The 13104-nt window shown below is 33.6% G+C and overlaps 1 protein-coding gene across 8 annotated transcripts in view; it reads right to left on the bottom strand.

Annotated features, from left to right (window-relative positions):
- The window catches only part of Ptprk (protein tyrosine phosphatase receptor type K), a 527087-nt gene that overhangs the window by 211851 nt on the left and 302132 nt on the right, over nt 1-13104 (bottom strand). For all 8 annotated transcript variants that reach the window (XM_026380467.2, XM_026380483.2, XM_026380491.2 and 5 more), the window contains exon 7: nt 12366-12659. In XM_026380467.2, coding sequence (XP_026236252.2) covers nt 12366-12659 — 294 coding nt within the window. The remainder of the gene's footprint in view (nt 1-12365; nt 12660-13104) is intronic.

The following is a 13104-nucleotide window of genomic DNA, read 5'->3' as shown; positions in this document are numbered from 1 at the left end:
AAAAGAAGGTTCATATTTCACACCAAACCACGGATTATAAATGACTTTAATAAAGCTCATGTTGTAGACACTCTACAATCACTTCTTTTAGAAATAGAGTCCCAGTAACAAAGTAAAATAATACTGCAAAATCATTTAAATGTTTGTACGGGTATGTGTGGACACACATGCAAATACACAATAGAGAAAATAATAAACAAGCAAATGCATATTTCCATGGAAATTTTCCTTCAGTTTCACCATAAGACATATCTTGAGTGTACTGATGTGGTTTATCTATACAGGAACAAATAAATAGAAGGAATCTGAACTCAGGGAAGGAGTGAAGGCAGGTTGGGGGAGGGAAAAGAGAAAGAAATGCAAAGAAAAAGTAACATCTCAAGTAAAATGTTACTTTTCTCAATACAAATAATCAAAGTCATTTCAGCCAGAATGTTACAACCTATTTACACTGGAACTTGGTTTGAGCGACAAAGAATTTTCCAGCCAGAAGTGATGTAGTATTTGTCAAAAAGATTGAATTGCACTTTCATATTAGTACAAAAAATGATACTGCATGATTATTGCCACAAGCATGAGGTTGTTTAGGGGATAATGTGAGCACCTTAACAGTAGGTAGTAATGGAAAATGTCTAACTCTCTCTCTTTCCTTTCAAGGAAGGCTCTTGTAATATGCCTTGTTATACTGCCAAACCATTTCTCACTCCTAAATCCTTAAATGCCACCTGTCCAAGACAAGAATATATTTTTAAATGAAGACATATGCAATAACCCGTGCTAAAAATCATAATATAACAAATGCTTGGCTAGTTCTGTAAAAATTAAATATTATGCACAGTTTATAATATAGGAACAGCTCTGTTTCATTGTTCTTCTGTAGGCAGACACATGTTTATTTCTCTATTATTCATAGGCTTCAATGATTTTTATAAAGACTATAATTATACCCTCTTGATTTTTAGAAGAATATTTCTTATTCTGAATTAATTTCTTCATTAGAACAATTTTTGATGTGAAAATGGAGAAAAATACTATCAGTCCATTTTTAACAATATTCATGGATGTATACATGCTTCTGTCAAAAACATAGTTCCACGAGCTTAGCAGAGTTACAGATTTTTTTTTACCTCATAGCAAGTTTCATAATAGCAGTGATATAATTCATTATCTTAAAAGATTATAGAAGGATTGATAAACCAAATTTAATGTATCACTATACTTGGGATCGTAAGTAGTTCCCAAAGACTTTTGTGGTAAAAGCTTGATCCTGAGTGTGGCACCAAGTGGTGAAACCTTTAAGAGACTATAGAATGAATCAGACATAACTTTCCTACATTCACATATGAGACTACTGTTAACTCTACATCTTATACAACCACAAAAATGGGACATATTATGCATCCAGGCATGTATAATATGTCAAAATACAATCTAATGTTGTATAACTCTCAGGAACAACAACCACCACAACAAAAAGAGTCAATTCCTATTGAGAAGTCTTTAAGTCATTTGGGGCATGCCCTCAAAGGGTACTGTAGGACCTCAGTCTCTTCATCTTCCTCTTTTTCAATTCCCGGCCAACAACCCTGTCCATTCAATCACAGACTGAAATCTCTAAAACAGAGTTAAAATTAACTACTTTTCTTAAATTGATTATCTCTTGTATTTGTTACAGTAACAAAAAGCTCACTAATACAAATATATTTGACTATAGTTTTAGAAAAGGCTTATTAGTTGTTTGCAAAAATTGTAAATGTTGTAATGGAGAGGAAAAAAAAGGTCAGCTAAGAAAGTGAAAATCAAATTACTTATTCAATATAATTACCATTATATTAAGACTAGGACTGTTCAAGAAATGAATCACTAGAAATTCTCCCCACTTTTCCTTTTTAATAATAGGCAACTATAGAGTCATTTCCTTAAGATGATATTTTACTGCTGTTCTTAGAATAAAATAATTTTGTCTTGCTGACCTACTTTTTATTTTATAAGAATTTCACTAAAAACTGACTGAGAAGAAAACACTTATTTCTGCTCTTCACCAAAATTGAAATAGGTATTTTATTTCCCCTATTTTAGTGGAAATTTTTGGAAAGTCTAAATATTTAGGAAAGTCTAAGTATTTAGGTCTGTCCTAGAGGCCTCTGATTTATGGCTTTAAAGAATCAGATTAATTATTATATTTTTTAATCAAAGCACTCCAGTGTAGACTTTGATACAAAGTTGAAAAAAAATTGTTATGATTGAATATTCTAGTGAGGTATCAATGCAACATTGTGTGTCCTGTACCAGTATTCCAAAGAATGAAAATCACACACCAGTGCTACTCTTAATCCTTGATTCATATGCTCAAGCCCTTCCTAAAGGGCATAAGTGGGGTAAAAGGACCCCTTGAATCTTTCAGAAGAAGGACAATGAGAGGTAAAAGAGCAATACTAGAAAGAAGATAGAGATAAACCCAACCACATTAGCTTATTTGCATGTATGCTGAGTACTGATTATGAAAACCAGCACTGAACCATATGTTGATTTTGTTCTTAGCACAATGCTCCAAGCTGCCCATTTGAGGTTTGGGGGAACTCATAAAATATACCTATGTATGTCATTAATTGGTTGGGCATGGTGGCACACACCTATAATCCCAGCAACTCTGGAGGCTGAGGGAGGAGGATCACAAGTTCAAAGCCAGCCCCAGCAATTTAGCTTAGGGAAGCAACTTAGTGAGACCCTGTCTTTAAATAAAATATAAAAAGGGCTGGGATGTGACTCAGTGATTAAGCAGCCACTCCCTGCTGCCAATGGGGGGAGGGAGTAAACATGCTTAACAATTTTTAAACACAAAATCACAGCTATATATTTTTAAGTTATGGTTATATCATTAAAAGTTTCTGCCTTAATAGTTCATGCAATAAAATAATAATGTCTACAGTATAGTTTCTACTGGGAAAAAAAAGAGTATAATTTCTGATAGTGTCATTGAAAGAAATTTACTTTAATATCCAATTCAGGGGAAAAATAGCACACCCATGACTCACACCAGAAATGAAATGCTGAAGGCACTCAAATCTGTATGCCCTGCTCTCTGCCCTCTCTATTGAACCATAGACCCAGGGCTATAATTGCCTACACACGATCTCATTTCTCAATATAAACACAGAAATCTTCCTTCTAAGACTTTCCCCCACTGTTTTACTTTCAAGTTAAAACCGATCGCTAAACCTTAATTTCCAAAGCCAGAATTCCCTTCCAATGTGTCACTAAATTGTACTGATAGTACCTCTCAAATCTCTTTCAACCCTGCCTCCTCATTGGAATTCTTATCTCCACTGCCTCAGTTCAGGCACTGATCAATTTTTGCTTAGACTGAAGTAGCAGACTTCTAATCTCGCTGAAATCTCCTTTCAGTCCTTTTCCTACACTAGCACTGGAGAAAGATTTCTAAAAAAAAAAAAAAAAAAAAAAAAAACAACAAATCATTCTAAACAATGTAATAAAAAAATTCAAGTAACTCATTCCTTAAAAAGATCACTTCCTTGAATAAAATATTTTCATTTATTAAGAAACTAAGATGCCAATAGATTAATATGAAGATGAATAGGTGTATAAAAATGGAATATCACATATACAACAAAAGGTACATTATAGAGGGGAATATATGAGTGTTCACTACATAATTCCTTCAGATTTTCATTGGTTGAATTATTTACCTATATATCTATCTTGAACTTATAGAGGTAACTCAGCACAGAAATGCACTCAGGGAGCCCTGATTTGTATTTAGGAGCTTGCACTAATGCCAGACACACACATGTGAGGTACTAAGGTCATGGTGCCCTGTACTGTGAGTGTCTAGAAGTCAGAGTCTCCATTCCAGAATACCTAGCAGTCTCAATAATGCCTGGCACACAGGTGATTTGTGAAAGAAAACAAGAAAAAGCAATGTAAAGGATATTCTTCACTTTCTTATCAAGCAACTATTTGATAATGATCAAGTCATTTCACTATTGTGTCCAAGTGCCCAGAGTGGCGATTAATACGGGAGTTGGACTTGATTAATTATACAATATATTCTCCTACTAAAATTGTTTGACTACATACATAGAATTGCTGGTAGCAGGAATGTTTTAATACTTATAGAAACTAAGTGAACAGTGCATGTCAAGAACTTTTTAATCATGAAGAAAGAAAGATACATGTGAGGTCCTCACTGAAACATGTACAATGGCCAGTTATTTCAAACTGTCAGTGACAGAACAATAGTGAAATCAATTCAAGCACTTACATCCAGTAGAATATTAAGCAGGCATTAAGGATGAGTGAATGTCCTGTAAAAACATTGGAGGTAGCCTGGCATGGTGGCACATGACTGTAATCCCAGCATCTGTGGAGGCTGAAGCAGGAAGATTACAAGTTCAAGGCCAGCCTCAGACTTAGTGAGGCCCTAAGCAATTTATTGACACCCTGTCTCAATAGAAGTTAGGGATGTGGCTCAGTGGGAAAGTGTCTCTGGATTCAATTCCAGCACCAAAACAAACCAGCCAACCATGAGGGGTGAGATGAGAAAATGGCAAACCAAATAAACAGAAGTAAAATTGCATATATCTTACACTTACAACTAACAAAATCACCACAGTAAAATAAAAAAAAAATAATAATAATCATGCCTTCACAAAAATGATGACAGTTATATAAATGTTATAGTATCATGAGTGGTTTTTAAAAATACTATTTACAAAATTTGTTAAATTGTTGTATTCCAAATAATTTACAAAACAACCTGGGTTTTTGGATTCCATGAAGTCTTTATAGAACCTGAGAATTCCAGCAAGGACCCTCCAAGTGTAGGGGTAGTCAGTGCATCCCTGTGACATTTTGACATTTTGTCTATCTAAGCAGAGTAGAGTTGATTTCTTTTAGCTATCAGACACCTACACAGTGCTCACAAATAAAGTACAGAATTCACTATAAGAGAGATATAGAATATATACAAAAGGAGACATGCTTAAGTATTGCCCAGGAATATAATTATTAAGATGGCATAAAATTGACAAAATAAATGACATATATTTGCCCTCTTTTGGGAATCTAGTTCATGTTCATGAGTAACATTAGTATAAAAATATGATCTTTAGTATATTGAGTGCAATATAACAAGACAGAACATAGTATCTGTTTAAAGTAATTTAATAGGTAAATATAAATCATTTTTTGATTGCTTAATATTCTTTTGTTGTGGAGAGATAGTACATGGGGTGGAAAATAATGACATAGTCAAAAAAAGATGGATTATTTAAACTCAACTTTCTGAGATGATTTAGCTGAGACAATTAAAATGGACATCACTCAATGATTTCTAGGCCACATCATATGTAGTGACAGCTGAATTTGCACAGGTTTTGCCTAGGGTGACATGAAAGGCATGAATTCCTACCATTTGAAGTGCATTTTTTACTGAGTTCATGAAGTACAATATAACATGTACAATTCCAGATTGGAATATGCTCATTATCTCTTTCTTTTTCATATGCTTTTTTTTCTCTTTTGCAGTTTACATAAAGATTGTTGGAGAGGAAAAAAAAAAGATGGAGGAGTCATGCCTACAGCAATTATTAGCTACAAAAATGCCCTATCTTGTAGTAAGACAGCAAAGACTTGAAAGTGCATTCTTACTTTCATGCTCCCATGTTCACACTTAGGTTAAGAGTCAAATTAAAAGATGAAAATAATGAGATACATGCATATAATGGCATTTCTTTTCCATCAAGAAATTGCACCTAGTGACCAACACTCACCCCAAATGCTAATTATAATAAATAGGTTGGGACTGAATATGAGTTCAGTCCCCATGATAATTTATCTGTCCTCCTCCCTGCCAAGCTTGCTCAAAAGCCACCCCCACCCTCCCCACCCCCCTGCCAATACTGTTTACTTTTCTTTCTTATTCCAAAACAAAGATGTCTATAGCAATTCAAAAAAAAAAAGGAAGTAAATATAGTGGCAATGGAAGGCAGAGGTAGTTTCTTCCCTGCTTATAAAAGAATAAAATAAGGAACAAGTCTATATACCATTGTGACCAGTGTGGCACCATTGAAGGAAAGGCAGAAGCTCACAGGCTGGGGGCTCTTGGACAAGTTTTCATGTCAGGATCCATAGCTTTCTTATTCTACTTAGATCCTTTTTACACTTCTATGTTGTTATCATTCAAGACATGGTTAATTCAGCATTTTACTTTTAATAACATTTCCATTTCCTGATATTAAATAAAATTCTTAGGACTTGAGGGAAATTAAGGACATAGCATGAGATGGATGGTGTTATTCAAATCATTTCCACCTGTCAGCTTGATTGCAGTATGCAAAATTCAATAAAAACAATGAAGCCAATGAAAAGAGTACTTAATGATACCATTAACAGACTCAACATGTGGTAAAGTACTAAGGATAAATAAATATAGTGTCATTTTCACTGGTTACCAAATGCTTTTCATCAACAAATGTAAGTCAGATGAGAGAAATTTAAACTGAAAACAACCCAACTCTAGTTAGTAAAGGTAATTACATTTTTACTTAATATATCACCTATACTGAGATGTTCCAGGAACTGAGATGCATGATTAACTCTATGTCCTGCTCCTGAGTTGAAAATGTAAAAAGATAGTAGGCAACATGATTTCATAGTCTCTTAACTTTCTTATGCTGGGAGCCTCTAGATTTATAGAGCCTTAGCAGAATGTACACATGTCAATTACAGTATAATTCAGGCTCGCTCTCATTCTTATATCTTTAAAATATATTTATTGAAAGAAAAATTTTGATTAGTAGGAAGTATAACATTTTCCCAGAATTTACAGAATTCCTATTTCTCATCTAAAATGAAAGATGCAGTACAGTGATTATTAGCAATATCTATCTATATTTATGTTTTCATTTTCTCTGTCTCCAGTCCTTCCTTAGATCTATCCTATCTTTCACAGAGGTGGAATGAACTCTCTAAAAGCAAACCTGGTAACATGAGTCACTTTCCTAAAAACAACTGAATAACAGATCAATCATAGGAGACCAAGCTGCAGGCTTCCTGCCATCCTCAATTCAACCACAAGCCCAGAGTGAGCCCAAGATCCACAGAATCCATCTATTTTCAGAGCCCCAAAATTATCAGCAATGTTTAAAACTAGAGTAAACATGCTGTTCTCTCTGTTTTGAATTCTATTCACATCTCCTTGCCTTTTATTTTGTTTATGTCTGTCTCTGGTGACCAGTAGGCCTTACAGTCAAGGCATTGCATGTGTTAACACTGGAGACCTGGCACTTAAACCATTACTACTAACAAAGAAAGAGGCCAAGAAAAGGGTTTCTGAATAAACAAATGTTTTTTTTCAAACCGAGATATTCTCTACACAATCTGAAAAATAAAATCAGGTTATTACTTACTAAAAAAGGAAAGAAACCTAAACTACGATTTTACTCTTAGATTTTTAAGAATGTTAAACAACTGTATTCTGTTACTTATGGATTTTTATTTCTAGTTGTCCTGACTTCAATAATAGTAGTATTGCTTTTTAAAATTCTTGCTCAAAAGCAATAATAAGGCTCTGTGGTAAATCATTTGCCTAGCCTGAGTGAGGCCCTGGGTTCAATTCCCAGCACCGCAAAACAAAACCAAAATTGTACACACATATGATTACATATAAGTTAATACATTTTAAAGCACTGATATAATCCTTCAGTATAAATCAAGTTGTAAGTCATCCTTATCCTATAAACTGATTCTTACAAAAGCTGTTCATTTTGTTTTAAACTCTAGGCAGAATTTCAATGGATAACTAGTTTTTATGATTGATGACTACCATGTTGCTAATGAAGATATAGTCAAAAGGCCAAAATTCAGTCACACATTTTGTAGTTTTTGGTGAATATCTAAATATTATTCTGTTTTTTTTTTTAACCTTCCATTTTGGATTTAGGACAGAAAAAAACGCAGTTTTAGTAAATGTTTACATTTAAAAGAAGACACTTTCCTTTTCACTGCTTCATAGACCTACATGTTTCAACTAAAATCTGCCAAGAGCATTGAACTTCAATATAAGAGTAGAGAGTAGTTTTCCCAACTGCGTAAATATATTACATTCTGGACACTCTGAACTATTGACCTTCCCTATGAGGGAGATGCTGCTAAAATGTCAGTTAATCATAAAGCAGTTCCACAATAGGCTACCCAGAAGCAGAAGGCAATTTAAAAGAGCAATTTTAACGTGCAATTGCCAAAGTATGCAATGCAGACAATTCCTGATGATGGCATATTTTATTTCCCTTTAATAAGAGAAAGAGAAACTGTATTTTCTTAGCTTCTATACCAGATGGTGTACCCAGAGGAAACAAACACAGTAAAAAAGCAAGCATACTTTCTCCGATGGTTCAATGGAGTTTTTGAATTACTTCCCATTTAAGACAACTTCACATTTATGCCATTTTTTTAAGATGTATAAAAAGCCTGAAGAAGCATTATGTGAACAACAACATGGGTCAGGCTGTAAACTAACAGCAAAATAATAATACCCCTCAGGTTCATAGGGAAGTCTGAGGCAGGCGTAGGTGGCCTGAGCCACCAGAGGCTATAATTACCACCTCTCCTAACTTGAGAGACCCTGAAGCAAGTAATTGCACTTACTAAATGATTTTAATGTACTTTAGAAAGTAAACAAAAAATAGCTTTGGCAACCAGGCAGGACATTATCAGAGAAGGACAAAAACACTTTTTTATACTTCTTAAAAAAACTGTTTCAAGTATTTAAGCACAGCATATATTTGATTGTTAAGCACCAATCCACTGTGCTCTCAATAAATAGGAAGCTGCAAACATTAAACTATGCTTTCTTTGGGAACTAGGTTGACTTGCAGAAGCTATTTTTTAAAAGGTATGTGTCTTCTGGATTTTACCTGCTGTCCTTTTAATTTTTTATTCCATACTATTACGAGGGAGGGAAATTACCTGTGTTGGGGTAAGAAGGAAAATAATTAAGGCTTTTAAAGTACTGATAATGGGTTTGAGGCCAGGCTGCCCTGTAGTTTTCCCAACTATGTAAAGGTATTAAAATATAATGAACAAGTATCAACTATGTTGTTTTTCTCCCCAAGTCCTAAATTTAACAAATACAAAAGTAAATAATATTTTATCCATTATACGCATAAGTAAAATCTTTAAACTGATTTTCTAGAAAAAAATATCTATTGATGGATTTCTTCCAAGCAATAAGTCATTTACTGTTTCCTAAAATAAAGTATTAATGAATTATGTGCATTAAAATGGTATTGTGACAATGATAATAACTAAGTTATTCTTTGGTACTTAGAAAATGACAAATATCATTCCTCTGTGATACAGTAAAAAAAATGATAGAAGAATTTCTGCAAGTAGCCATCACTCTCTGTAACTCACAAAGAATCCATGTGAAAATGATTTCACATATATAGCTAAGTATTTATACTTATCTTTAAGGTTTCCCGATGATCTAACATGCATGCTATTAACACGCATGGCTACAAAATAATCAACATTTATTCAAGTAGATGATATTAATATTAAAACTCAGCCATTACAAGGTGAATACACCCAGGTCTAAGTAAAACCAGATGAACTGTACATCTAGTACTCAGTGTCTCTTATAGAAACAGTGGAAACTAGGGCATGAACAATTTAATAGAATTAGATGGCAATTTTCTCCAAAGATTATGTTTGGGATCTCAAAAGGATCATTTCCCCTGATTATGAAGAAATATTCAACTTTTGAAATCACTATCAAATATCAGCTAATATCAGAGTTAGCATAAGTTGCCTTCTATTTTGTTGATATGGAATCCGAGGCTGAGGACAATGGTGTCACTATGAAGTCTAAGTTACATTAAATTGAAGGGAAATTGGATCTTAAAGAGTGGAAACAGATGGACATCATACTTTAATACCGACTTTATATTTGTTACACAATGTTTGTCAAGTATATTCAACTTCTGGTTTTCAAAAATTGTTTAAAAATCATTACCGCATATGCTTCCACGAGCTTTACCTCCTATTCTAATTTTAGAGCAAGATTAGTAGACTTTCCTAATGAATTTGGTAACCATGGCTTCTCTCAAATCTACAATGCACTTGAAAATCTAGTCTGTAGCACTTACCACCCCCCCACCCCCCTGCAATATCCTGCATCAGGCACACCTTGTGAAGACATTAATTAACAATAATAAACACATGTGACAAAGATTCATCACATGTAAAACATGGTTTTATAAATAAAATTTCTATAGTTGGAAGTAAAATGACAAGTGATTGAGCCTAATACCACTTAATTCTATAAAAAGTACACAGACAAAACTTTCCCCAAAGAATCAGATAAAAAGACCAATATGGTTCCAAAGTGTCAAGGCACTTTCTAAGTTAGGAAGTGGCTATGGCATGGAAGATAATTTTACTTTATTCTCTCCCACACAGATGAGGCTATTCTCAGAATAAAGTACCTCAAATCAATTTGCAGTCATTTTTTTTTTTACTTATTACAGTTCAATGCACACTCTGAACATATGCATTGAACAGGGATAAATCAACGTTCATTAACATAGTGCTGTCATTCACCTAATAGAGAACAGCGAACTTTAAAACACAGCCTGATTTACCTGCAATCTCTGCAGCTCTCATACCAAAGGCCAATTTACAATAATTCCTAGTTTAAACAAAAACTATACTATACTAACATACACTGCTCATTTTTAAAGACATTTTGTTCAAAATAAAGGACAAGAAAGCAGATGATTAACAAGCATGGGTAAAAGAAGTCAAGAGGAAAACCACGGAACAGTCAATTATCATTGGTTGGTATAATTTGTATATCCATTATGAAGACTAAGTGCAGTAAAAAGGCAATTTTATTAGAAAGCACATAGATGATGCCCTCAGTAAACCAGACTCTTTTGTTCCCTATTTCATTGTCAGCACATTAAATTTGGAATAGTGAAGTACTTTTCAGTTTCCATACTGTTTCCTCTTTTAATGACTTCTGTGACTAGGTGGTGGGGTTTCACTTGCTTCTCCTTGAAAAAGTTTATCTAGTACTATAAGTGTAATTTATAACATGAAGGATGTACCTCTATAGACTATGTAAAAGTCAATTATCAGATTTAGGCTGAATCATGGAGACCACCCAGCCTCTTCTAGGTAAAGCTGCTTTGCAAACATCAGAGGGAAGTGTGAGATCAATCACAAATTAGGGAACTCTCTAGTCTCTAAATCTCAAACTAATGGTTGACCAGGTATTTTCAATTAATAAACATCTTTACATAGTTTCAAGTAATATATAAAAATGTAGCTAAATTTAAAAATATATATGAATATTTTATGGATTTTGCTTTCTTGTAGATTAATATTCTTGGTGAGTAGCTCTATAATATTATAGATGTTCAAGAAATAAAAGACATTATATAAACATTTTCATAGATTCTCAGTTTAGGAATTCAATTTTTATAAACTCATTAGATGTTAAGGATACATACATTCATGTGCTAACTCTGTATTTCAACATAATGCATGATGGATATAAAATGCCTCTTTAAACTACAAATTAAACCATTTTGAACAATAAAATATGTAGGGCATGAAAAATGCACTCAAATCACTTAGATTATTAAATTTTTAGTGGCTTTTAATAGCTAAAAATTCTTCCACTATAAAAACAGTGTAATAAGATATTAGGATATATGATTACATATTATTTTATTTCACTTATTATTCTTTATGGTTTTTTTTTCCACATACTATTATTTTCACCAGTCTGTTTCAAACATGGGGAGAATAATAACAAACATAAAAGGAAACCTTTCTGTTTTTGAGAGATGAGGATCAGACTGCTGAGCTAATTCTCAGCAATAGGATATTGTGAATAGAACAGTTATTTTTCAAAGCATTATCCATACTATATGATATGGCCTCTAGGCTGAATATAATATTATTGAGGAAGACCATGTCTATGTGATAAAAAAGATATAAGCATTTGCTTGAACTAGAAAGGTCTTCCTCTCTCACTAATACTTTCATCCACAGCTATCAGAAATTATTGGACTACATATACAGAAGGTTCACCAAAATGATCAAGCAAGACTCTAGATTCAAAACAAAATTAGGATAATAATAAGGAAGCACATACATTGCTTTTATGTCAGCCAAATATGACATAGTCAAGGTATGTAACCACCTAGTTCACTGGACTTCTTAGAATAGTGTGATATTATATATCAAGTAATTAGATCATTAAATATTGCATTTGTGTTAGATATCTCATGCTAGATTCCTTCACAGGTAGAATACCCACTATTCAGTCTTACCTGCACATTTGGTTCTGGTGATTAACGGAGGTCCTGGAAGTCCTGTTCCACCTTCCCCAGGTCTTGTAAGTAGTACTCGAATCTCATATTCAGTATCTGGATCTAAATGCCACAATTTATAAGTTGGAGCATTGACTGCATGGGTTTCTGTCCAGGATCCTGATGTCATTCGATATTCCACTTCTTTCAGGATAATGGGACCATCTCCAATGATTGAATTGGCATTCAGTTGAATCAACAAATATGTAGGCCCAACGCCAAGTAGCTGGGGAGGAGCAATGGGTCTTGGTGGTTCTAGGAGAGAAGAGTGTGCTCTGATTAGAAAACAATCTGAAACATTAAAATACAGAGACATATTAATGCCTCTTGAAACCCAAAGCCTTATTGAGCGATTTATTTCTTAGTATATGGCAAATATTTAAAAGAAGACCAGAACTGAAGTTGTTTGGCAACTACACTTTTAAAGAGCAAATACTTCTGTGAAGCCTTATGACCATATTGCATATATTTTTTTTTCATCAAAAGCATGCCTTTCCAGGAGATAAAAATTGTAAAGACACAATAAACAAGAGACATACAGAAAATATTTAGACATGAAAAACTCTCATTAGCTAACAGCAGACCTGATTTTTACTGTTTTATTTCATGAAATATGGCAAAGGGGTATTTTATTGTTGTTGTTGTTGTTTTGTTTTCTACTTCTTCAGAGCTCCTATAAATGAGATCAGAAGGTAAGCAA

This window comes from Urocitellus parryii, chromosome 8 (genome assembly GCF_045843805.1).
Source record: "Urocitellus parryii isolate mUroPar1 chromosome 8, mUroPar1.hap1, whole genome shotgun sequence".
Taxonomy (NCBI): domain Eukaryota; kingdom Metazoa; phylum Chordata; class Mammalia; order Rodentia; family Sciuridae; genus Urocitellus; species Urocitellus parryii.
This window is presented reverse-complemented; position numbering and strand designations above follow the sequence as displayed.